This window comes from Pavona decussata, unplaced genomic scaffold, assembly GCF_977016875.1.
Source record: "Pavona decussata unplaced genomic scaffold, jaPavDecu1.1 SCAFFOLD_509, whole genome shotgun sequence".
Lineage (NCBI taxonomy): Eukaryota > Metazoa > Cnidaria > Anthozoa > Scleractinia > Agariciidae > Pavona > Pavona decussata.
Genome location: NW_028145826.1, coordinates 1 through 27,583, shown reverse-complemented (window position 1 = coordinate 27,583; position 27,583 = coordinate 1). Strand labels below are relative to the sequence as shown.

The following is a 27,583-nucleotide window of genomic DNA, read 5'->3' as shown; positions in this document are numbered from 1 at the left end:
CTTTGTTTTTTTGTTGTTGTTGTTGTTGTTGTTGTTTGTCTGTTTTCCTTCTTTCTTTCTTTTTTTTTTTGTTTTTGTTTTTTTCTTTAAAACAAAAACAAAAGTCGAAACTTCTAATAAAACAGATATCGTAAACTTTAGCTGTTCTTGAAACTGTAGATAAAATTGAACAATGGCATGACATACCTATTTTATACCAGATAAATTTTTAGTGAGTCAAAACTAATTTGTTTTTTGTCTTTTCTTTATTGAAATTATTACATGTCTGCTTCTGCCCTTGTTTTTGAGGGAACATTTACCCCACCCCACCTCTCCCTCTCATTCCTCCCTTACAGTCTTAAAGGCTAAAGGCATGCGCAGGGTGCTAACTTTCTTTCGTTTTCTGTCCAGCCACCTGCACGCTACCTAGAATAACTACCAAACATACCATAATAGCAGAAGGATCAAATAAGAGATACCTCCCAGGCGAAAGAATTGTATTAGGATGCAAGCGTGGGTATAAAGGGATAGGAAACGATACCCTGCAGTGTACAAATGAAAAAATGTGGACAGTAACTAACTTCTCCTGCGAAAGTAAGTATCATGATGCGTCCATACTTATATTAAATTTATGCTATTGAACTGGCGGAAATTCCTTCTTGTTATATCGTGCAAGAAATAATTACCGTTCCGCAGTTGAGATATTGTCAGAATTTCGACAGAATGGTAGTGCAAGTAATTTTTCTAAGAATGTAAGTGTAAACTGACCTAAATGCAGGTTTTAGCCATAAATTTTAGAATTATTGTAACCCTTTTCAAAATCTGATAATATTGCATTTACTTGCAGACATCGACGACTGTGTTAATCATGCATGTGAGAATGGTGGATCGTGTGTTGATGGGGTCAATAGTTACTCATGTAACTGTCTGGTGGGATACACAGGAGATCGCTGTGAGATCGGTAATGCTTTCATAACTCTCCGAACTTCATTTTCATTTTAGATTCCCTCCCTTCATTTGTCACTGCAAATTGACGTTACCCTGAAAGGCAGCGTAACCTAGTGGTTATGTGGCGCCGGACTTGTAACTTGTAGTCCCCGGGTTCAAGTCCCGCTTTGACAACTTGGATTTGTTCCACAGTAGCCCCGTTTTAAATCCAAGATCACGCTTTGTAAATAGCCAATTAGTTTGAATTCCACCAGTTGGGATTCTTAACAAATGTTATGTTCAGATTGTTTATTTCATTGATTAATACTGTCCCCAATTTGCGCTACAATGCTTAATACTTCGACATTTAAAGAAAGTAATTTTTTTTTATTACCTCAGTCAATGTTTCGTTGTACCAAAAATAACTAAACACAAGGCAAGCGATAGGGACGTTGGGGTAGTATAAGAAATGTTTCTACAAGGAGTCCAGATACCTTGCTACCTTTATACAATCACCAGCGTAAACTGGTTTATACTAATTTTTATTAGCCTTCGCTTTCATTGCCATATCTCGCAAAATGTACTGACATGTCATGTAAATTTTGCAGACGTCGATGATTGTGTTAATCACGCATGTAAAAACGGTGGGACGTGTGTAGACAGCATCAACAGTTACTCGTGTAACTGCCCAGTGGAATTTACAGGGGACTACTGCGACACTGGTAAGTCTCATTGCTTTTCTTTCCTTTCTCAATTATTTTCTTAGCCTTTTCTTTTCTTTTTTTTGTTTTTTTGTTTGTTTGTTTGTTTGTTTGCAAGTTTGAATACGGAGAGGTTAGATTAAAAGAAAGCAAAGAACCTTAGACAGCCACTAGGAAAACGAACTTAGGCACGTCTGTTGTCTGCGAAACAATAGTGTAACTGATGTGAAATCGAGGGAAGGATATGAAGCGTGATATCAATGTACAAGAGGGATGAGTCATCCAACGGAGGCTATACTTGCCATGTTACTGTTAAAATAAACAATGTTCATCCAAAATTTTGGATGTTGGTGCTAGATGAGACAAAAAATGGTATCCTTGTTATTTACCATTTCGAATGAACATTTGCTAGCTAGGAACTGCCCAATAAGGTCTAAACTGGCTAAAGAGAGCGCACAGTTTTATTTAGCCACTTACCCCAACCATCTATCCAAATCTATTCAAATTGCCAAGTACGATTGTTTTAAATCGGTTAAAAGAATTTTAAAACAGCCGTCATTTTATATGTTTATTAGCTAAGATTAGATATCAATCTAGGTGTAGGTGAAATTCTCGACAAATAAGTTCGAAACTACAGCAAAGTTTATTCTTATTGGTCCCTTAAATCTGTTTCCTTTGAGGTTTGCTAAATGACCGGATTATGTCCCGTGATGTAAATAACGTCCAATGGGCCCTCCGCTCCCCCCCTCCCCCTCCCCCTCCCTCTCCCCCAGCATCAGGCGGTAAATAATGACTGGTCCCTTAGATTTTGTCCCTCCATTTGTTAATCACTGCAAATTGATGCGTTACCTTAGTCAATATTTCGTTGTAGCCCAAATAACTACAACATAGATCAAAAGATAGAAGCATTAATAATTACTCTTCAAGGCTCGTTAGAAATATATGCGTGCCGGGTTGACTATAATCGTTCAAATTCCAACAAGAGCGAGTACGATCAAAATTCTTGACTCGTATTATGTTATGTTCTAGTTAATTTTTTTGCAATACAATATGGAAATGTCAAAAGAGGACCTGACTTCTACCAATTTCCTTTATTTGTGTGTTTGTTTGTTTGTTTGTTTGTTTATTTCGTAAGAGACTGTTCTGAGTCGTGTTACCAATTTATTGGAAGGCAAATTATTTTCGCAGACATCCTTGCACGAAAGGTTGAGCCACAATAAGGAAGACGCTGTTCAGTCAGAGCAGAACTATGAAACTCGTATCAAGAGCAAGTTGCATTTATATATCTTTATAGAAAAAAATATATCTATTATCTATAGCAATCGCAGCCTTTTTACAATCACCAATGTAAACTGGCTAATACTAATCTAGCTTTGCTTTCCTTGCCATATCTTGCAAAATGTACTGATATGTCATGTCAATTCTGCAGACATCGATGATTGTGTTAATCACGCATGTAAAAACGGTGAGACGTGTGTAGACAGCATCAACAGTTACTCGTGTAACTGCCCCGTGGAGTTTACAGGAGACTACTGCGACACTGGTAGGACTCATTGCTTTTCTTTGTTTTTTTTTTTTTGTCTGTTTTTTGTTTGTTTGTTTGTTTGTTTTGTTGTTGTTGTTGTTGTTGTCGTTTTTTTTTTTTCGTTTTTTTAGTAAAAAAAAGTCAAAACTTCTAATAAAACAGATATCCTAAACAGTAGCTGTTCTGGAAACTGTAGATAAAATTGAACAATAGCATGACATATCTATTTTATACCAGATAAATTTATAGTGAGTCATGAACTAATTTGTTTTTTGTCTTTTGCTAGTTTAAATGCTAACATGTCCGCTACTGCCCTTGTTTTTGAGGAAACATTTACCCCACCCCACCCCTCCCTCTCACTCCTCCGTTACAGTTTTAAAGGCTAAAGGCATGCGCAGGGTGCTAACTTTCTTTCGTTTTCTGTCCAGCCACCTGCACGCTACCTGGAATAACAACCAAACATACCATAATACTAGAAGGACCAAATAAGAGATACCTCCCAGGTGAAAGAATTGTTTTAGGATGTAAGCTTGGGTATAAAGGAGTTAAACACGACACCCTGCAGTGTACAAATGAAGGAAAATGGACAGCAACCGAATTTTACTGTGAAAGTAGGTATCACGCTGCGTTCATACTTATATTGCATTTATGTTGTTGAACTGGCGGAAATTCCTTCTTGCGATATCGTACAAGAGACAATTACCGTTCCGCAGTTGAGATATTGTCAGAATTTCGACAGAATGGTAGTGCAAGTAATTTTTCTAAGAATGTAAGTGTAAACTGACCTAAATGCAGGTTTTAGCCATAAATTTTAGAATTATTGTAACCCTTTTCAAAATCTGATAATATTGCATTTACTTGCAGACATCGACGACTGTGTTAATCATGCATGTGAGAATGGTGGATCGTGTGTTGATGGGGTCAATAGTTACTCATGTAACTGTCTGGTGGGATACACAGGAGATCGCTGTGAGATCGGTAATGCTTTCATAACTCTCCGAACTTCATTTTCATTTTAGATTCACTCCCTTCATTTGTCACTGCAAATTGACGTTACCCTGAAAGGCTGCGTAACCTAGTGGTTATGTGGCGCCGGACTTGTAACTTGTTGTCCCCGGGTTCAAGTCCCGCTTTGACAACTTGGATTTGTTCCACAGTAGGCCCGTCTTCAAATCCAAGATCATGCTTTGTAAACAGCCAACTAGTTTGAATTCCACCAGCTGGGATTCTTAACAAATGTTATGTTCAGTTTGTATGTTTATTTCATTGAAAAAACTGTCCCTAATTAGCGCTATAGTGCTTAATACTTCGACATTTAAATAAAGTCATTTTTTTTTTATTCCCGCATGCCAATTAATGTTTCGTTGTACCAAAAATAACTAAACACAAGGCAAGCGATAGGAACATTGGGGTAGTTTAAATAATGTTTCTATAAGGAGTCAAGATACCTTGCTGACTTTTTACAATCACCAGCGTAAACTGGGTTAGACTAATCTTAATTACCTTTCCCTTTTACTGCCATATCTCGCAAAATGTACTGATATGTCATGTCAATTCTGTAGACATCGATGATTGTGTTAATCACACATGTAAAAACGGTGGGACGTGTGTAGACAGCATCAACAGTTACTCGTGTAACTGCCCAGTGGAATTTACAGGAGACTACTGCGACACTGGTAGGACTCGTTGCTTTTCTTTCCTTTCTCAATTATTTTCTCAGCCTTTTCTTTGTTTTTTTTTTTTAATTTTTTTTTATTTGCAAGCTTAAATACGGAGAGGTTAGATCAAAGGAAGCAAATTAAAGTACATTAGACAGGCACTAGGAAAACAAATTTAGGCACGTCTGTTATCTGCTAAACCGTATTGTAATTGATGTGAAATCGAGGGAGGGATATGAAGCGTGATATCAATGTACAAGAGGGATGAGTCATCCAAAGAGGCTACACTTGACATGTTACTGTTAAAATAATCAATGTTTATCCAAAATGTTTGACGTCGGAGCTGAATGGGACAAAAAATGGTATCCTTGTTATTTACCATTTCGAATGAACATTTGCGAGATAGGAATGCCCAATAAGGCCTAAGCTGTCTAAAGAGAGCGCACAATTTTATTCAGCTACTTACCCCAACCATCTATCCTCATACTTCAAGTTGCGAGGTAAGATTCTTTAATCGGCTTAAAGAATTTAAAACAGCCGTCATTATAAATGTTTATTAGCTAAGATTAGATATCAAATAAGTTCGAAACTACTACAAAACGTATTCTTATTGGTCCCGTAAATGTTTCCTTGAGGTTTGTTGAATGACCGGATTATGTCCCGCGTTGTAAATTACGTCCGATGGGCTGAATAGGCATTATCACGGTTTTCGACGCCATATTGACGGGTAGGCAAACAGGCTTGAAATAACAGTGTTTGTGCGGAAATCTGATGTGAAATAATTCTCATAAAACATCACTGAATTGGAAACTTTTGGCACTAGGAAAAGGATTTTAAGAAAAAATTGGAGGGATGTAGCTGTGCCAGAAAGCGTCCGGTCGTGGTTTGAACTTTCCATACATTTGTATGTTAAGCGAACCAGCCGCGACTGCCACTAAAAATAGTTCGCGGGAAAAAAAAATACAGTGTAATGTATGGAAAGTTCAAGACACGACTGGACGCTTTCTGGCTCAGCTAAATCCCTCCAATTTTTTTCTTAAACTCCTTTTCCTAGTGCCAAAAGTTTCCAATTCTTGAATTTTTCAGAAGCGATGTTTTATGAAAATTATTTGACATCAGATTTCCATACAAACACTTGTTATTTCAAGCCTGTTTGCCTACTCGTCAAAATGGCGTCGCAAACCATGATAAGGCCCATAGCCACCATGTTCAATTTGCTGGATTGTACTCATCCTTTAATCATAATTAGCTAAACGGAATTATAAAAAAAAAGGAAAATTTTCAATTGCCAGCACAGTTCCTTTTCCCCGCACCAGGTTAAAAGGCTAAAGGCATACATAGTTCACATTGTTCCGTTTTCTTGTCCAGCCACCTGGACTCTACCTGAAATGACTATCAAACATGCCATAGTAGCAGAAGGACCAAATAAGAGATACCTCCCAGGTGAAACAATTGAATTAGGATGCAAGCTTGGGTATAAAGGAATTGGAAACGATACCCTGCAGTGTACAAATGAAGGAAAATGGACAGCAACCAACTTTTACTGCGAAAGTAAGTATGTCATTTAACGTTTTGTTACAGGTATGTTATTTAATTGATAGAAAGTCCCTATTGAGAAAATATTGTATAGGAGATGGTAGAAGAGGTAACTGCCATTATGCTGCAATTAGGACGAAACCATAGGGTCAGAATGTCATGTTGTTTTCGGCTGGATAGTCGTGTAAGTGATTTTGCTAAGAATTTAACTGGACAAACCAGTCGAGTTAAATTTACATTTCATTGATAGTTTTAGCTGTGAAACGGTTTAGATTCCTCTGATGGTTCACGTGCCATCGCTATGTCTTCCTTTCATTTTGTTGTCAACATAACGGTGTGTTCTTCAATGCTGAAATGAAAAACTGATTTAGTATCCTTAATTCATAGGTAACTTTCTAGTCAGAAGCGTACTCAAATCCGACAATCAACCTGGTAGTTTTAAATGCACGCACATAGTGCAACGCTTCCTCTTTTATTCACAACGTCAACAGAATTTCGGGACCAAAGCGATCTATTAAAATCACTAATCGTTTTACATGCTCCTCTGTTAATGTTATTTATTGCATAAATGCACTTTATGCAAACGTGACCGATTTCACAAACATCTTCTAGATGTTGAAAACAGAAATGACAATAATCATCATCTTAGCCAGTCGCTTGACTAATCTGCCTAACCACTGTTACAAACAGATGGCACAGACCCCCCCCCCCCTTCCCCCCAGGGGGGGGGTACTTCGTTATAAGAGGCTAATGGGGATGTGCCGCTGGATGGGGTCGCATTTTCACGACTGGATTGACTAAAATGGCGTTGCATTTTCAATAGAGTTACTAGAATGGGGACATTTTTGGATTTTTGGGGTAAGAAAATTATATTAAGTAGGGATTGAAAATGGTCTCGGTTAAAAAGTTCAGAAAGTTGTTGTTTATTAAATGTAACAATCACCTCGCATTACATTCCGTTCTTGAAAGTAGATGCATTAATAGAAAGTGACTTAGTTGGGATCGCAAAAATTACATTTTCCCAAAAAGTGACTAAGATGGGGTCTATAACTGGCCACAAAATAGACTATAATGGGGCAGGGGCTCTGAGAGGCCAGCGGCACATACCCAGCAAAATTGAACCCAAATATCCCCCCCCCCCCCCCGGGGGGCACAGACTGGTAAAACAATGAAAGCCGCAAGACTTTACAAAATTCATCTTCGAAATCGGTACTCTTAATCTCCACGAAATCAACGAAAGGTTCTCATTCAATTAATTTATTCTTGTTTTCCACGTTACCATGCTCTCACCAATAGCGTAAGCTCGACTGCTTATTATATAAACAGCAAGCGAATCTCTTTACGGTGGCCAATTTACCTCTACAATATATACACCAGGTTTATCGTAGCCTCCTAAAGCCAACGCTTCTCTTAAGAAATTGGGGATTATAATCAGTGATTAATTTATCTAGAGCGTCATATGACGTGCGTCATGTGACATCTAAAGGGATTTTACAAAAACAAAAAGGTGTCACTAATGTTAGGGATATTTTTTCATATAACCTTTCAAAAATTAGTCGTCATGGTAAAATCAAAGTCTATGAACACCAGTCGACCGCATCAAATTGTTTCTAGAAAAATTTCGGAAAAATTAAAACATTTGCTCAAATATTGTGAAAATGAAATAGATAATAAGTGCACGATGAAAATTCTCATTAACATGAGTGTTAATGCGCAAAGAGCGGTCCAAACTATTGTTTACTATCACCAATGATCCTTAAAAGTCCTCAAATGTTACAGTGAACATGCCATTCACACAACACAACAGTGCAGACAAGTTCCGTAAATCTTACATATTACATGAATACTTTTACGAGTAAAGGCCCATTTAGAGGAAGCCTGGAAGAAGCTAAATCCACTATTTATGTCAACCATGTTATTGACTTCTTCAATACAGAGACCTGCTTTCCACCTTGGACTGAGTACAAGAAACGTTGTTACATGGTAATACTGTCATCACATAGATGGAAGGACGCATTTGCAAGGTGCCAGAGATTAAGTTCGCATATGGTGACGATTTCCTCAGAGGAAGAAAATGTATTCACTACCCAGCTTGCAAGGGTAAAGTTAAGATAATTTAAGTATATTAAGAGGGCCTCCACAGGCGAGACAAATTGTTATTGACGACTATTTTCAATCGACAACTATAAGTGTTCGGAAATGCGCTTGCATACACAACAAGTTTAGTTGTCGATAACCTGTATGTTTTGAGGGAAACTGTAAAATAGCTTGTAATGCGCATGGATAAATCGCGCAAAAATGGCTAAGTAGACTTAAGTAATTGATGGAGGGTGAATGTGAATTCAGACGATAACAAAGCTGCCGTGTTTGGTATTGACAAATATAAAGTAGTTTTCCTTTTGAAACGAAAAACTACATTGTTGTCAACGACTTATTTTTCACCATTTGTAGACGATAACTTGATTTTCATCGATAACTTTTTGCTATCGACAACTTAAAAGTTATCGATAAAAGTTTGCCTCTCCTTTAAAGGCCCTAAATACAACAAAACAATGTCGTGTAAAACACAGGATGGATTGTAATTTAATAACGCATTATACTGATGTTTTAAGGCGATTTACTTTACTTAAAAAGTGATGTATCAAGTCTAGGACCTTACTTTAGTACATGCCAAACGTACACGGCATGAACTCGACCAACATCCAAAACAAGGCACCCGTACTTTATTTTTCCTTATATAGGAGATAATAACCAATAACTAACCGGACTGTTATTCCATATACCAATATTCGAGGATTTTAAGGAAATTAATTTTATATATTAAGGTGGCTTACTACAGTTTTTCTGAGACTTAGTCGCGCGCGCTATGATAGCCTGCCACACGTCAGTATTTGTCGCGCGTGTAAAAATTACGCAAGTAACCTCAAGAAGTAACAAAAACCACTTCAGCACTTGAAAGGCGTCAAATCTCTTTGGTATATGTAGCGATAGTTTCAAAACTCCGTTCAAACATGTAATCAAGCCTAGGGCCAAAAAAATATGGCAAAAAAGTTTGATAAACATTCGGTAAAAGAGCTCTAATTTACAGTACCTTCTCGCACGCGATACATGGCGTTACATGAGCGCGCGCTTAAATAAAGGGCACGCGCAATTCAATTCTCGTCCGAGGTTGTAAAAACCTGTCTTTGATCAAGGATTGCTCGAAAACTTACTGTACAACTTGTGATGAAATTTTCACCGTTGATTTGTTCGGGTGAATCACGTTTGGAGCCAAAATTTTTGAAAAATCTGTAAGACAGATTTTGAGCTATTTTTGATTTCACATTCTCCTAGTTTGCACAAAAACTGTCTTACAGATTTTTATTTTACTTTGCATGAATATTAAATCAGACCCAATTTCTTATTCCTGAAATTTTCAGGTGGGGTCGTACAGGTAGAATTTGAGAAAAACGTGACTTAACCTACTAGTGCCCAGTCTCTCATTGGGTACTCGGTAGCTCATTTTGGCTATTTGTTGACGTTTAATTGTTCAAATTTCATATAGAATCGTAAAAGACTTAAGCAAACAGTAAATAGTGAAGGGAAAAACAGCTTGGAACCTTTTTTAAAAGAGTTAAAAGTTGTGCCCTTATACTCCATTAAAACTGTAGTAAGCCACCTTAAATGAAATTAATTTATTGTTTTTCTTAATCTAATGGCTGTCCCCATGTTTCAAATCCTCGGCTACGCTTTTGCGAGTATCTAGCTGGTAAGCCTCCCTGCATGCCTGCTGAGATTTTTAAGGTTACCCCATACCTTCAGAGGTGTCTTCAGAGATGTCTCGCGTCCAAGCGATATAGCGCGTCCAGTTTAAACTGTAGATACCTGAACCCTTACATCAAGTTAAAGCTTATAGTGCTGGCTATCAAACTAAACCAAGAATTTTGAAATAAAATAAATTGCCGAAGTTTTAGCGCTGTTTTCTCGAATTTTTTTTTCACTTGGAGGAGCCACTTCAAAGAGTTAAAACTCAAAAGGAATTTGTTTGTTTGCCTTTAAATTTGGACAGTAGCTAGTTTCACATATAAACAACAAAACCGGAAACTGAGGATCAAATCAAATCGGCGAAAAACAAAATTCGCTTTGACTTGTAGCTTTAAAAAGGTAATTCGGACGCTCGCATTTAGAAATCGTGAAAAATTTGACAATTCATTTTATTTCAAAATTCTTGGTATGGTTTGATAGCCAGCTCTATAAGCTTTAATTTGATATAGGGGTCTAGGTATCTACAGTTTAAACTGGACGCGCTACATCGCTTAAACGCGAGACACCTCTGAAGGTATAGGGTAACCTTAATTAATTTGCAGCATTTTTTCAATTAATCATAGTGTCCCTAACTTTCACCGCAGTAATTTTTTTCTTCAAATAAAACCGTCAGCAATATGCTTAATTTACTTTGTCAGCTAGGCTCTTTCCTATAACTCTGTCAACCCTTCCCCGACTTTAAGTTAGTTACATATTAATCAAGTTTGCATGTTACACTGATAGGATGAAGAACAACAAAAAAAAAATGTGCGAATTACGAAAGAAAGAATGACAACCACTTGAGATAGTGTACCTTATGAGAAAGTAACTATTTACTTGCGTTGCAATAGAGGTATTTTACGGCAACCAAACAATAGATGCTTTTCAGTTTGGGAAATAAATGCCAATTAATATTGTCTGCAAATATTATTTTATGGTTCTGTACCTTCAACATGACCGCTGTAAAAATCCTAAGAACGAATTCGCAACAAATAATTTTATTTCTCAATTCTAGGCTTATCTCAAGAAGAAAAACCTGGCCAGAGTGCAAATGTGGCTCGGACTGAGAAAAAAGCACGCCAAAGCTGAATTCCAGTGGGTAGATGGCACACCCTTAGACGGATACTCCAACTGGTCTCAAGGTGAACCAAACAACGATCAAGGACGCGAGCTGTGCACAGAGATGATGGTGTCTGGGACATACAGGTTGAGGAAGTGGAATGATGTAAGATGTGATACCGCGGGTTACCAACCAATAACAGTTTGTGAAAAGCCCTTAAGAGAGGGTGAATGAATCAGTTTGAAAGCTCGTGTAGATGCGCTTGTCTGTTTTCCGAACATTGTTCAAAGCTTTTCTTTTTCGAAAAGCGAGAGAAAACCGCCTCTGCAGCAGTGGTGCAATGTAACATGTTGTTAAAATTACTCTCAGTTGTGATATTTGAAAACTGCTGTTGACAAACCAATAGGGCCCTTTGGAAAAAACGGTTAACACTTATCTCATTTCTCAGTTCGATATATGTAACCTATGTGCCAAAAAACGAAAACCACTAAGCTCGGGCTCAACTCCGTCAGGAAATGGGCATCGCGAATCTGAAATTCACTTCCAGATATAATGAGGAGGCTGGTATCTCCATAGGCCATTTGTAACGACCTGAGTAACCATAAAATGATTCTTTCTTGCGATTTTTTTTTTTTTCATTATATGATTTTTATTTCTCGGTATATTAGCATTATGGTTTGTTTACCGGGCCTAATCAGCCTCGGTCACTTTCAAGGATAAAGAAAAAACTTAGGAGGCTTTGGAGAATTGTTCGGAAATCTACTCATCTGCATCTAGTGTTTCACGTAGACCGATATAATCGGTGGAATGTGATTTTTTTAAATACTACTTTACTATTAATGCTGCAAAAAAGTCGCTTTCATAAGGTAGGATGCAAGCCATTATATTATTTCTTTGCAACATAAACTAGCCTATGAGTAAGTAAAGAGGCTGAACATATTTTGGGGCTCTATATTTCAAGCATTTGAAGTTGCATGTTTAAGTATCTAAGTAAACGCTCTTCTTTATTTGTAGCCACATTAATTTTTATACATCACTACAGTACAGGGAAACTGGAAAAGGGTGTTTATAATAAAGTCCATAAAAGAGAAAAACAGATCCCTTTTGCTGAGAAACGCGTTTGAAATCTTTCCGTGCATCGAATTGGAATTTGGAAGAGTTGGATTTTTTGAAGGGAGAAAAAACCGGAGAACCCGGAGAAAACGACAACGGCGGGAATCAAACCCGGGCCACATTGGTGGGAGGCGAATGCTCTTACCACCGCACCATACCTGTCTCCCTGATACATTTTCAGGTACCAAAGATAGAGTAATACATAAGCCATATGCTTCGATAAGGAAATCTTCTACATTCTTAACGTTTTTCTTCTTCAATACAAGTGAGGTTGTTAAGTATTTTTAAGTGTATGCCTTACGCAAGGATGATGAGTTACAAATACCGATAACGTCAATTTAGCGTCATTTGTAGGGTACAAATGAATGTTGTGCCACAAGTACTAAGGGCGGACACAAACGAGGGATCAGAAAATTAACTCTGTAGTGTTTGTCATAGTGCTATATAAACCCACAAAATTCCTACTGAGCGTTAGCCCTAGTAAGAAAATGCGAGACCGCAAGATACAAAGAAAAAATATTTCACCTCGGCGGGAATTAATTGAACCCACAACCTCCTGATTTAATCATCCGTGCTCTATCGACTGAGCTACGAGGAAAAATGGGAACAAGTCGTGGGTGACAATGGTGGTAATTGTAGCAATGTAAATGTGAAGGGTACAAATGAATGTTGTGCCGCTAGCAATAAGGACACAAATGATAGCTCAGAAATTTAACCGTGCAGTGTATGTTGAGGTGCTTAGTGAACCTTACGATCAGTAGGAATGTTATGGGTATAGTGATGTAAGTATTCTTAAAAATATTCTTTAAAAAACTGATTGAAAATCTTTCCAAACTGCAGCTGTTGGCCATTCATATCCTTTCTCTGGTTCGGCATATACTTTTCTTGTAGCTGTCATTTTATTTTGTTTTTGTTTGTTTGTTGTTTAGTTTCATTTTTATCTCTTCTTCCAACTCCCCACATAAATTAACGGGAAATTTTAAATGCGCTTTGCCTCCTGCTTTTGTTTAGGTTCATAGTTTTTGCTAAACATGTTGCGAAGAGGTATTCAATGTTTGCTTGGAGTTTGTAATAGTGAGTTATGTGTTTGATGATTTTTGTTTTCAATAAGGTACCCGATCAGAGAGCAATTAAGCAAGAAATAGATACGCAGAAGTATCCTCTTTTCTTAAAAAAACTGAATATATCGCTATCGCTTTTAAATTGTTGTAGGATAAGATTTTGATGAAATTCAGGAATCTTTATCAAGAGGGAAAGTGTGACATTCAATTATGTTTTTGATTTAAGATACCAATAGTAATTGCCAATGGTTTTATAATCATTTAATGATCAACCATAAATAATGAATTTGGTTATTTAGATGACCTTCGATATATATTAGCAATTTGCAGAGCTGTGACCTAGTCAAATGGTAGTTTAGTATCGGTTTATTACCGAAAGTGGTGGCTGTATTAGACGAGTTCAAGTCATGAATATCTTTAAGGTCTCACTTTGGAAACTGTTGAATAATATCTAGATTGTCAATCAGCATGCATTATTATGTCATTTTCTACTTTAGTTGAAGTTCTATCTGCCTTTGTTAGATTGCTTTTTTGCTGAATAAAGGAATTTTACTATACAGGTTTCTTTTAACTGCGAACGTCGAAATGCATGACGTAGAATGGTATAGGGTTTACGATTTTTAAAAACTTACACCCAATACTGATCAGCTGCTGCCACCATGTTCAGAAATACGTTAACATAATTATGCTGTACATTCGCTGCCAAGCCTGGCTGGGTGGATTATTCAAAGTTTAACTTTTGAATTGGAGTCGCTGTACAGTGCAATTACTCGCAACGTAGTCATGTCGAACGTACCGGTTAAGTCGACTATAGCTAACGTAAGCTTTGAAAAGAAATTTGGGATGGGGCGGACTCTGAAACCCTTACCCAACACCAGACATAATAACTTGACTCGAGTTCAACTTTGCATGGACGTCAACGATTGTTCCGGTATGCTGCAGATAAAATTTTTTATGACAACGTATTCGACGATACCCAGGGTTTAAAATCCATGCCCAAAAACATTGAATTCAAAGTTAGAAACCATGGAGCACTCGTACGAAAGAGCAAAGCAATCTCTTCCAATTCATCTGCGGTTATCATCCGACGACTGTATCGCTCGTATACTTCTGTTTGGGCCAAACAGAACCACATTTCTACAACGCGTACGTGCAGGTGAAAACTAAAGTAACGACGATAAAAACAGAATAACAACAGTAACAACAGTAGTTTTTAATTACACGTAGTATTTATTTTGGCCTAGTTCAGCCATACACAATTTAAAGACGTTTTTGGCCCGTTGCTGCTCTTCAGCTAATAAATTGAAAAGGACTAAGTCTCCTCCAGTGAAATATTTTAATATCACTCACAATAATTCATTTTTGTAGTGACAGAGAGGAGAAAAATAATGATATATTTTCCCTAAATCAACCACACATAGATTTTTGTACCATAGTATTTTATTTTTACAGCCGAAAATTTAAAATAGTGTTATGACTTACCTTTAAATAAATTAATCAGGAGTAGCTAACGAGACAATTGAAGTAAAATACTTAAATTTTGTATCATGTGCTCCCAGATCGTTTGGCTGCCTTTTAATAAAGGCATTTTAAATTTATGAGCTACTAAAGTATAATCTGTTCGCAGATATTTTTAGAAGGCGACATCTTGTTTCTAGACTGACCGACGAGCTGTTATTAGCTTTTCCAAAATGCTAACTGACCATACTTCTCAATTTTATCGGGATAGTTAACTCACTCCGCTAACGAAAGAAATTAGTTTTTCAGTTTCACGAAATTTTGAGATAAGATTTTGTCGAATCTGTGAGGCAATATCAAAGGCCTGAACAGATTCAGTGTTGAGTGCCTCTGATTAACATTAAAAAAAGAGTTTTGTCCGTCAAACAATATTCAAATCAGGAAATTGTTTAAATTTAGATGACTTACGTAGTAGCTGTTTATATTGAGCAGGTGCGTCATTCTTAATATCAGCTGAAAGTTTTAACGGTGACAACCGGTCATAATTAAAACAAAAGCGGTTTACCATACGGCGCGTTAACAATAAAAACTTTGCTTCCCGAAGAGATAACTGCGGCCCCTCGAAGTTTATTGGCTACTACGGCGTGAAGCGAAAACAATTTTGCATGCATCAAATTATCATTATTTAATCTTTGGGTCTGCGATGGAGTCCTTCGCGAATCTTCTTTGCAGATCGTAATGGCGACTGGAGAGTAAAGAATATATATTGATTCACATGCTCTTGCCATGGCTGGTCCCAAAACAACGCTCACATTCTCCTCTCTTCAAAAGTACACAAGGAAGCGACAACTGTACGCGAAAAATGGATTTTACCTCGCGATTAATTCAACCGGAGAAGTGACGGGAACGAGCGACGAAAGCTGTTTATACGGTGAGAAAAAATATTCCACAATTGCGTAATTATTATAAATATCGTATAGATTGTTTCTTGGATATTTTGGGTCGCAGATATTGCCTGTAGATATAGATTAAAGAGTGTGTTTGTAGTCGTGTTGTCGTCGCTTTCTCTGCATGTTACCGCATCTATGAAGCCGCAGTCAGTACGAAACAAATAACATCGCAAAAGCTGCAGAGATAAAAATAAAATTTAATATTTCAGATTTATCTAATTTTTGGCATGGACGTTGCAATTTCCACGGTGTTAACAGGAAAAGAAATGTGTGTTGGCTTTTATAGCAGACTAGTTTACTTCCGTTCGTGGCTGGGTAGAGATGAAAAAAAGTTTCCTCAGTTTTTATTGTCTTAAACAATAAATCATATTCGTGTATGAAAAATATCTTACAAGGATAGAGTGCACATCTATAGAAACCAAACAAAAACGTTTTTTCATAACAAAAGTGACGTGTGAAAACAAAACCAATTTCTGAAACAATAGTGCCTTATTTGAGAAAGCGTTTCAATGACGAGCTCGTATCTCCATAACTTGTTTTCTCTGGAGCTTTGTTTGTGGACGTTTAATTATAATGATATAAATTCACCACTGCAGTATTTTTGCCACCGGCGAAACTTTGATTAAATGTGTTATCGTTCAGTTTGATTGACATTAGTTATTTTATCAGCCTTTTTATTATTATTATTATTATTATTATTATTATTATTATTATTATTATTATTATTATTATTATTATTATTATTATTATTATTATTATTTCCAAAATGGGAAAGATCGGTGATGAAAAGCCGTCGAAAGAATTTATGTGATTTCTATGGGATTTTCCTGCAAAGGGTTCAGCTAAATGTTGTGCCGCTAGCACTAGGGACGTAAATGATGGATCAAAGAATTAGCTTTGCTCTGTATGTTAAAGTGCGAAAGTGAACCCATGAATTTCCCCCTGTTAAGGAAATGGGAGATCGCACGAGGTACAGAAAAAATCTCCGACCTCGGTGGGAATTGAACTGCAGAGTTATTTCTCTCATCCATCCATATTCCTTGCAGCTGTTTTGCAGTTTCTCTCGGTTGGCCCAGATCTCATTGCTATCTGGGGACTTAAAGCTAAAAAGTATCTCGCCGTAGACAGCAATGGAAAAATATTCGCGACGGTAAGATTTTTGTTCCTCTTCTCCTCCTATGTTATTAAATGCCCAGTTATCTGATCGTTATATGATTTTTTGTTCAATTATCTCGCTATCAACAGCAAGTTAATAAAAAATAACGTAGTTGTTTTGTATATGCCAGCTTGTAGCATTGTACATTCTATTTGTGCGATTGCAATCCCTCCAATAATTGTCCGAGATCACTCTCGGGCATCAAATAACCTGTAACATTGCAGTTTTTTAAGATTTAATTTATTACTTCTGCTGCTGCTAGTAAACACCAATACCACTACTACTACTACTACTACTACTACTACTACTACTACTACTACTACTACTACTACTACTACTACTACTACTACTACTACTACTACTACTACTACTACTACTACTACTACTACTACTACTACTACTACTACTACTACTACTACTACTACTACTACTACTACTACTACTACTACTACTACTACTACTACTACTACTACTACTACTACTACTACTACTACTACTACTACTACTACTACTACTACTACTACTACTACTACTACTACTACTACTACTACTACTACTACTACTACTACTACTACTACTACTACTACTACTACTACTACTACTACTACTACTACTACTACTACTACTACTACTACTACTACTACTACTACTACTACTACTACTACTACTACTACTACTACTACTACTACTACTACTACTACTACTATTACTACTACTGTTGCTGCTGCTGCTGCTGCTGCTGCTACTACTACTACTACTACTTCTACTACTGGAGCTGCTCGTCGGTACCCCTATATAACGAGGAACCCGATATATCGAACGACATTCTTCAGCCTAGTTACAAGTACAATGTATTGAACAGAACCCCAATATAACGAATTTCAGTTACAACGAACACATTTTCCCAGTCCCCTGAACATGTTGGGGTTTTACTGTGCTACTGCTGCTGCGCGCTCAGTTCAGTAGCTTCTGCCACTTTGTAGAATTGCTGACTGCTAACCTTCTGTTTTCTCTTTTAAATTCGAAGGAATCTGAAAGAAAGGAATGTGTATTCCGTGAGTTTTTTGGTAAGAACTTTTTCAATATCTTTCGCACATGTCATTCGGATACGGATGGCAAAGGATGGTACTTGTCGGTGGATGTACATGGCAAAGTAAGCGCCGAGAAAGTATCTTACAGCGACGAACCAAGACTTCACTTCATCGTTAAAACGATAAAGAATTGCGGAAATAAAGAAGAAGAACATGACTGCCCCTCTAACAAGGAAAGTACCAAAGGAAATGTAAGAAGAGACAAGAAAACAAAGAAAGACTTTGGACTTCCTTCGTCTGAAGTTGTGTGGATCATGCACCCCTACCAGTTTAACGGAAACATGTCAGACACTATTTCGAGCACCCCTAGTCCTCCAAGTTCCTCGTGTGGTATTTCTGGTAGTTCAGCATCAACTGGAGAGTGGACTGGTTCCGGAGACAACTCAACCTCGGTCTAAACGCCAACTGCGAGACAATATTGGGTGGAATATGAGAGAGAGAATGGGTGGAACATCTGACAACATATATAAGCAAGCTTCTGTATCTGACTTGTAAAGTGCATTGATATTTTTAAAATGACAATTAAGTCAACTGAATCTCCATGATGGTACTAAATCATCATTAAGAGAATAATCTACAGAGCCACTTAACGACGGATAGTCGCTGGCAAAACGGAGTCACAGGTCATCAGAGTGTTAACGACAATTGGATTCGCAAGTTGACTCACATTGGACTCAAGCTTGACAGAAAAGGTATTTTAGGACGGTGCTTCCTTTTGCTACTTCACAGATATTCTGCGCACCTCGGGATGGTCCGAGAATATCGGGTTTCTTTAAAAGCGATGCCTGCCCAAAACAAAAATGTTTTTGAGCGGTTTATAACTACTCGGGAAAAGCACTGAGTTCTTGACAAGGATTATTGGAACTCGAAAAGAAAATTAGGCGTAACAAGACATCTTTTAGACATAATTACGCTTTAATTTTGGGAAAAATTCCATACCTTGTTTTTTTTTTTTTTTTTTTTTTCTTTTTTTTTTTCATTTTAGAATTATTGTTGCTTAATAATCCACGAAAGACGTGTGGTTACCCCCTATTTCCTTTTTTGATTCCAGTAGCCCTTACTAAGATCTGCTTTTCCCGCGGATAGTCATGAACTGTGCAAAAATACCTCTGTACCAGGAGGCCACGTCCTTAATGCCGTCTTGTTAACCAAACTTAATGAAACAGTACGGAGAGAGACGTTGGGCCAGCTGCCCATCAAATCTCAGCTTGATGGAAGTAAACCCGAATGATCTAAAGTAAAGCAAGTTGACGATAGTCCTGGCCAAGTGGAGACATTAATGAGCGAAATTTCCAGTTTAAGTCTCATTTCAACTTTAATATTAGGCAGGAGTGTAAATCAAGAGCCTTTTAACCTTTTCATTACGACAACGGAACAATAAAACAACGTTATAGCAATGAAAAATGTGTATATTATTACCTCTTTGAGGAAAACTGCAAATTTTATAAATGCAGTAGAACTATATCACCTCTGTTAAGTCAGTGCAAACTCGACGAAGTCCAGATATGTAAGTGTAAACAATTGGTATATAATAAAAACGAAGTTTCCGATGCTTGTTGATTTTGATGTAAACTACACTAACCAATTTAACCACTCAGTTCTAAAAGCCTTTTCCAAAATTGTTGTCCAGTCACATTCGATGTTTTTTGACTTTCATTTTGATGTGAATCCGGGGTAGTGACCAGGTTTCTCCCGGACAGCTAATCAGGACTTCGGACCCAAGTGTTTATTCTCATTTCCAACCTCACTTTCAACACATTGTTCGTCAGATCTCATCTGATTCTATAATTGAAAGAATAGTTTGCGGGTCAGTTTGGAGAAATTGGTTGTCACTTCCATCTTGACAAAGGTATGGATTATGTTCCTGAATTTTTATGTATTCGGTAAATGGCATTTTTTTCTACATGTAAAACGGCGTAGACCAAATACCGCCAAAGTCTTATTCCATTCATTATTGTATTGTTGTTTAATACTGCAGCAGTTCTCTCACGTGAGCTCGCAACTTCAGTGAATCGACCAGTAGTCAATCTTCTCGGAGATCATTTCCGTAGGATGTTCCGATCTGCCGTTTAGCATGTCTTGCATCTTCGTCGACATGTTGAACGGACCCATTTGCTTGTCTTGCAGCTTCCCTGCTTGCTCCAAACTTTGCACATCACGTGCTTATCAGAACACCTGTGGACTTTGTAAAATGTCTTTGCGTTAGATTCAATGCCACTAAAAATCTCACAAGGTTTTCTTTCGGCTGAGTTACAGGGGATCATCCCTTCATACACAAAACTTGTCTGTTTTCTCAAAGTGAGTCTTTGAATTTATGTTAAGGTATTTTAAACAAGACTTCCTCGGTTACGAGCAGACAAAGGTGTAAAGATAGGCAACTCTTTTGATTTTTAATCGATTGTGAAATTTTGGCTATTCTTGTTTGTATCTGAACTGATTTATAAAATGTAATGAAAAAGGAAAAATTAAAAGAATTTCCTACCTTAGTTGCAGTGAAATGAAGAAATCACGAAAATGGCCTATTTAGTTACTTGATTTGGTTTGGAGACTGTAGACCAAATGACTATAGTGTGTGAGACTAGTATCATCGCAAAGTTAGGCGTGTCCTAGTTTTCTGCCATGTATAATGTAAGAGGGTTAGCTTCTAAGGAAACTGTGACGTTTCGACGATCATGGGGAAGGGCGACGACTGTCTGTTTTCTGTTTTATGAAAGGAATTTAACCACCATAAAGAGATTTGTGTGCTGGCGTTTTGAGCATTAGCCCTTTGTCAGAGCGAATCAAGGAATTGTTGGTTTCATGTGGTTTATATATTAGTGAGCAGTGGAGCTAAGTTACTGGCAAAAACGTTCGTTGCTTCCCTGGCCAATTGAGAGTGCCGATTTGGGAGATTGATCAGGTTTGCTCTAACTGTTGTGGCTCACTGTACGAATCAACGCATAATGGCTAGGCAGATTAAAGTGCCGAGCGACTGGTTTGGATGTTTCTTTGCATTGTAATTTCTTTTACTTCTCAAAATCGGTTGCCTCGTCCCCTTCCTTTCTCATCAATGTATACCTTTTTGCATAAAGTGTATTTTGTGCAATTGAAAACATCAGCGGAGCAAAGCGGTCAGTGATTTTAATAGATCGCTTGGGTCTTAATTAATTGAGGCCTTAGAGAGGGCCATGGTGCTAAAATTTAAATCTTTTGCAACCAAAGAAATTACAGCCTTCCGAGTATTAATTTAAATATATACCACATATCGACATTTCACACATTCTGGACTTCCACCAGCCGTACTCGTAGTTTTCAGATCACGCGCGCACTAATGAGAGGTAAAATCATGCAAATTACAAAAGTGAACGAGGAGAGATTGCGCGCTCGCCATAATTAGGGAGTAGAAAAAGACTATTCACAGTCTAGCACACTAGTGACGTCGTACACTTGAGTTAATCAACCTTGTTTTAAATCAGCGCACGTTGCCACGAAAAAGGTTCAAAGTAAAACAAACCTCTCTTTAGAGGACAGTTAGCCTTGTCAAAGCACGACCTCACTCCGATGGGCTTTGCTTTTCCTTTACATGATGACTCCTTTAAAGGCCTGTTGTCACTGTTGGAACAATATACCACTCTGATCTGGTGCCCAGTACCACACGTTTTGGAGCATTTACTCCATGAGGTGACCTGAGAGGAGAAAGAGAGGCACAAAAAATGAACCATATTGGAAGCTCATTAGTTGACAACCAGCCAATTTGCTAAAACTTTCGAATAACTTTGTTAATGTTGCTAAAATTGACTTTCATAAAATGATACTTGAAAGGATTAATGCCATAATATTCGACTTCTTTAAAGGAGTGCCCATTATGTTAACTACTGTTCAGATGTGCATCACTTTCTAGCCGTCTCAGTGTAGAGAATACTCTTGGTACGGCTTTAGTTAAACACATAAGAGCGCGACCTATTCTATTTCAAACGAGAGGTCCGTCCCACAGAGGAATTACTAAGGTACATAGAGTGGAAATATAACTGAAATCATTAAAAAGTAAAATAAGTTTATGATAATTATAATAATTACTCTATTATTATAATTATCAGTTATATTTCCACTCTATGTGCCTTGATAATTCTTCTGTGGGACGGACCTCTCGTTTAAAATAGAATAGGTGGCGCTTTCTTTTTTCTTTTAAGGCTAAAAAGTAAAATGGATCATATTGTTTCGGCCCCTTTTTAGAACTGACACACACCTTGACAGAGTTTTGTATGTTCTAGCACGTGCATCTTCGTTGTTTAACATTCCCCCTCAGCTGGAATGTTTGTTGTTCTTGGTGGTGATGAGAATTCATAAGAAAGGCGGTTGTTTAACTTTACAGGATGCAGGGGTCGTCCCATCATAGACACTCCTAGAGAACTTCTGGAACAATACCTTGAGAACAATTTTACTCCTGAACAAATTGCTCGACTTTTTGCGTATCTTCCAAGATGATCCGACGACGTATCATTGACTATCAACTCCGCTTTGAAAAACGCAGTTCTCTAACCGACGCAGAATTGGATGATGTTATCTATAACAACAAACATTCCAGCTGAAGGGGAATGTTAAATAACGAAGATGCACGTGATAGAATATACAAAACTCTGTCAAGGTGTGTTACTAGATACCCAATTCCATTCTCACTTTCATGAAAGCGATCATTCACTCGATTCAAGACAAATTCTATGCTGTGGCGTAGGTATCTCTTCAAAGAATCCATTTTCAGTCGGCAGAGAGCAAATTATGGATAAATACGTCATGTATAAGTGCATGGAATTAAGTAGCAGTTCATGTAATGTACGTCGAATTATAGTCTCTCTGAGTGGACGAGTCGAAACGATGAAACGCCATGACGAAACGAAGAAACGGCAAAACGACAAACGACGACAAACCGATGTGGTCAGTGATGAGTCGAACTCGTTAAACGAGGAGTCGAAGAGGGCCAGCCGACAAATCGAACTGACAAGATGACGAGACGAACTCACGAAGTGATGAGTCGACTTCGTAGAACGCCGAGTCGAACTGGCCATTTGACGGAGTCGAACTCGGAAAACAACGACTCGACTAGAAGTATCGGCGTGCAGACACGATGAAACGCCATATAAAACGAAACGACGAGTCGAACATTTTTTCCAGGATCTACCTTCATATAGAACATTCTCGATAACTATGATGGTACATGTACGCGCACCGTGTTCTTAGTAGATGCAGTTGTTAACATTTTTTGTTCTACTCACCTTCCAATCAGACCCTAATGAAACACGGGCCTTTGCTGTTAGACAGGGCTCGGTATTGCATCTAAATTAGAACCAAATGTGTCAAATCTATTTTAATTTCCACTTTAAAACATCCGCCGTGAGTCTGTTTAGTTACAGTTTACAGACACGTCAACTAAAATGAGAAAAGAAAAAAAAAATTGCCGATCTGGGATTTCATGGCTGAAAGGAAAAAAGCCCAGATAAATGGAATATCTCTTTTATATGATAACAAGACACTTCCTACTCGACGGTACTGTTAAAACGTAGCCTGGGATTTTTTAATAAACTGCCAAAGCTTTCAAACAAATCCGTTTATTAACTCACCTGATTTCAAAATCAGATTAGGAGATTACAAACGATTTGTAATCTTTCTTTCAGTGTAAACTTTTTGACCCAACAAATATAAACATACATTTGTTTTACAATGACTAATTTGAGGTCGATTTCGACCATTCATGCTATTTCCACCCCCCCCCCCACCCCCACCCCTGGGGGACTTTTCCTTCTTTGCCACCATCCACGTGACTATCCTTCAATATATCGCTGGCAAGGGCCAATCAAACGCGTGCGTGATCTTCGTGATTGCATACATATGTTTATTTACATGAAAATTCATGGAACTCTTTTAGGGTTTCCACTGTCGAAAGACAGCGGAAGGTTTGTGTCATTCTTAGAAGTTCACTTAGTTAAGAAAAGAAGGCAAGCTGGGGCAGGTAATCCTGTCTGGCATTGTCTAGCATCCAGCTCAAGTAAGTCTCCTCAGTGGTTGTAACGCCCCAGGTTAGTGAATCTCTATGTGATTAATACTAACTTCCCTTACTTCATCTTTGTGACTGGCGCATCCTCTTTGCACAATTTCCAGGAAGTAGACACCATGTCGTTCCCAGCACACATTTTCGCCCGCCGCTTAATTCCTCCTCCACATGTTTTACTGCATTCTCCCCAGTCTCCTGCATGCCATTTGTACTGAGAGGGGCATGGTTTCATGTTGCAGTTCTTCCAAGCTAATAGTGGAGCATCTATGTAAGAGAATAATTTTGATTTAAGCATTTAATGATAATAATATTTATTATTATTATTATTATTATTATTATTATTATTATTATTATTATTATTATTATTATTATTATTATTTCTAATACAATTGTTCTGTCGGTCCGGAGGGTTTAATTTGCTTGAACTTTCTTGTGTTGCCAAATCGTACCAAATATGCCTCTTCAAGAATGTTTTCACGGGCTATTTATTTATTTATTTATTTATTTATTGATTGATTGATTAATTGATTTATTGATTGATTGATTTATTTATTTATTATTTTTATTTTTATTTTTAATGAGTTAGCACACTGATAGTAACACTGCGTAATCCTTGTTTCGTTTTTCATTACAAATTGTGCGGTTACGTTTAGTTAAAAATCTGCTTGTTTGTACGAAGTGTGAACTCTCTGCCTATGAAGCTCATACCTTCTTATTCAAATTGGCCACCTTTTACTTTTAACTTTTACTTCAAATTTATTTTCAACAGGACATTTCATGTTGCTTCCGTTAGTGCTTTTATTATCTTATATCTATTGCTAGAGGAATTTTCTTGCGACTGTTGGTAATATTGAGACAAATAAACAAGGGTTTAATTATCGAAAACAGTGACTATTCTTGACAACATTTATTACCTGCAGAATTTCAAAATACCTTTGCACAAAGATTCGTCCACTTTTGTTTTATTCTTATCAGTGCAGTACGTCTTCCTATTTCTCTGACCTCCGCCACAAGATACAGGGCACTCGTTCCAGTCCTCTGCGTGCCACTTAAAATTGTCTTTTCCAGTTTCCCCTCTGATCTCAGTCCTTTTATAATTTTTCAATTCTGTGCAGTAAATCATAGAAACATCGGTTTTATTTCTCTTAAAGCACTTTAGATGCCTTTCCAACGGCCTTCTATGCAACTATTGCCCCCATTCAAGTTGAAAATATATGCTGCTTTGAGGTGAAGAGAGTAAGATTGTGGCAGTTTTGCTATGTCTCCTCTAGTCTAGGTGATCATACTAGACTAACCGTGTAACAGTATTCTAAACTGAAAAAATCTCCCGTTTAGCCCTTTGGCCAGTGGTTAGTCGTCTGCAGAGACTGGGGTACGGGAATAAATTGCTTGATCGGTTGTACCGTAACGGCTCTCCATTTCTATTTACTTTTCACATTGTTTTACCGCTGAAATCCCGCGGTTCAATTTGCGGTTTTTTTTTTTTTTTCGATTTCCCCAGAGTCCCTCCTGGCGACCAACTGATGGCCAAAAAGTCTGAGGAATCTGGGAACCAGATTGGTGTTAACACTAACATACCTTTCTTGCAAATATAGTTCCGTTCCATATCGCATCGTTCTGTCCCCCATCCTTTCCTGTTTACCATCAAGGAACAATCCAACCCAAATCGAGGCTCTCCAGAATTCCACGCGTTGTAATCTACTACTGTATCATCTGGCCAGAAAAAATCGCCTTTGCTTGGGCTATACTTTGCTCCTACGAAGAAAACAATTCATCAGAATAACCATAATGTTGTTGTCGTCTCATTAACTTATTTCAGTGAAGAGTAATGTGGAGATTTTACCCTCACTTTGAAGATCAGACTCCTGTCTTGCAAATTTTCACGTTTCCATTAAAACCCCGAGGTTCTTATTGGCTGATTTGCTTGACAGTTAAAATTATGTCAATATTCAAGAATGATTTCTCAGGAAAAAGCCTTCCTCGGCCACATTTTTTTTCATAATTCCATTTGTTCGTGACTGAGAAGCTTACTTGATAAACAACCAAATAAACTGCAATAACCGAGGGCGAAGATCTTGCTTTAAGTCAACGTTGCATGGAGCTCGGGAGAGATCTAATCGGCTAAACTTGATAAAAGTAAACATGAGAAGTGCAAGGACTACTGCAAAGCCGATACACTGGTTAAATGTATTTTAAAACAATATTTCGGCTTGCCAGAACAGGTTTGGGTGTTACTGAACCTGAACAAGGCTAAACCTGAAGAAGGCTGTTCTGGCCAGCCGAAATATTGTTTTAAAACGCATTTACCTGTTGCATTTACTCCCTCCTCAGTAGTCCTTGCACTTCTCATATTAATTTTGTTTGATATGTTTTCTTTGATGATCGCAACAAAGTTTCGTTTGTAGTCGAGCACGCCAAGCTTTCTTTGACAGTTTTTGAACATTTATGAGTACTTAAAGGGCCCACATAAATAACCGCAAAGCTCTCTTGACAAGTGTTCTTGATAACTGAAACACAGCCTGTGTCAACGACCAAACTCTCTTTGCTCAATATCTCACCCCTCAGTTTTTGAAAAAGAGACTTGCCACGGGAAAGCTTGCAACATGTCGTCGGAATACATGAGAAAATACAACTTGTTGAATGCAAAATTGCTACGAAATCCTTGCTTATGTGGAACCTGCCTTGAGGCCTTTCTTTACATAATTTACATAATCAGTTAACAATAAAGCTGCATACCAAGCCAATAAAACATGTTATGTAAATTGATCTTTTCCAGTTCCGCTCGCAAGAAGTTTTCTTCCTCCAGACTTCTCAGGGACAAAATTCCTGCTCCTTGATTAAGGCACGATTCAGTTGCATCCTGAAGGGTTTTACTTCGTGAGTTCACTTGATAGCAAGCGCTGTTGAACGAAAGCCAACCTATCGGACAGTTTTCTAGACAAAGACACATGGAAAAAAAATTCCATTTATTAATAAGTTGAGATAGGCAGTCCCTCGATAAGTACATTAAGAGGTGTGTTACATGTTGCTCATAATCAGCTGCGTGACTGGCGAATCGATTGAATCATTTATCCATGCCTCTGAATCCTACTTTCTCTGCTTCTTCTCTGTGTATCTGTGCTCAGACTGACTAACTGAGTGACTAACATCCTGACTGAATGACTGACTGACTGACTGACTGACTGACTGACTGACTGACTGCTTGTCTTGCTTTTATTCATTCATTTACTGATTAATTCAACAGTTCATTTATTTGCCGCTGCCAAGTAACTGAATGATTGCATGACTGTCTAAGTGATATACACTGTCATTATTAGTTCGTCGTAGCGTACAGGTGATGTTGCCCACCACAATGCACACATTTATGTCTCTGATAGATTAACACATCAAGAATTTACCACATTGCTTTCCATAGCATTTTCGAGAATTAACTGGCAGTTTTGTATTCTTGCACAGCTTGGAGTCCACTTTTGCTCCGCCGCTCTTGGCACAGTACACATCTCTTGTCTGTTTTCCGGAGCCACATGGCGTTGAGCAGTCACTCCAGTTACCAGTTTGCC

At 37.8% G+C, this 27,583-nt stretch overlaps 3 protein-coding genes across 3 annotated transcripts in view; 2 read left to right on the top strand and 1 right to left on the bottom strand.

The window, feature by feature from the left end:
* LOC146450115 (uncharacterized) overlaps positions 1-13,900 on the top strand; it is a 40,337-nt gene extending 26,437 nt beyond the window's left edge. Inside the window, exons 21-29 of the mRNA XM_085100731.1 lie at positions 827-940; positions 1,515-1,628; positions 3,037-3,150; positions 3,561-3,743; positions 3,997-4,110; positions 4,695-4,808; positions 6,159-6,341; positions 8,263-8,426; positions 11,125-13,900. Coding sequence (XP_084956857.1) covers positions 827-940; positions 1,515-1,628; positions 3,037-3,150; positions 3,561-3,743; positions 3,997-4,110; positions 4,695-4,808; positions 6,159-6,341; positions 8,263-8,426; positions 11,125-11,403 — 1,379 coding nt within the window. The 3' untranslated portion in view covers positions 11,404-13,900. The remainder of the gene's footprint in view (positions 1-826; positions 941-1,514; positions 1,629-3,036; positions 3,151-3,560; positions 3,744-3,996; positions 4,111-4,694; positions 4,809-6,158; positions 6,342-8,262; positions 8,427-11,124) is intronic.
* A 311-nt stretch (positions 13,901-14,211) lies between these two features.
* Positions 14,212-20,001, top strand: LOC146450114 (fibroblast growth factor 1-like). Its single transcript, XM_085100733.1, has 3 exons — positions 14,212-15,732; positions 16,798-16,901; positions 17,935-20,001. The coding sequence occupies exons 1-3, from the start codon at positions 15,588-15,590 to the stop codon at positions 18,394-18,396; spliced, it is 711 nt and encodes a 236-aa protein (XP_084956859.1). The 5' UTR covers positions 14,212-15,587; the 3' UTR covers positions 18,397-20,001.
* Positions 19,020-27,578, bottom strand: LOC146450113 (A disintegrin and metalloproteinase with thrombospondin motifs 9-like; the record flags this gene model as incomplete). Its single annotated transcript, XM_085100734.1, has 8 exons — positions 19,020-20,180; positions 21,492-21,663; positions 23,248-23,308; positions 24,089-24,287; positions 24,957-25,130; positions 25,602-25,778; positions 26,760-26,957; positions 27,422-27,578. Coding segments are annotated over 8 exons (1,251 nt in total), but the record flags the coding sequence as incomplete, so codon positions are not given.
* Between the last annotated feature and the right edge of the window lie 5 nt (positions 27,579-27,583).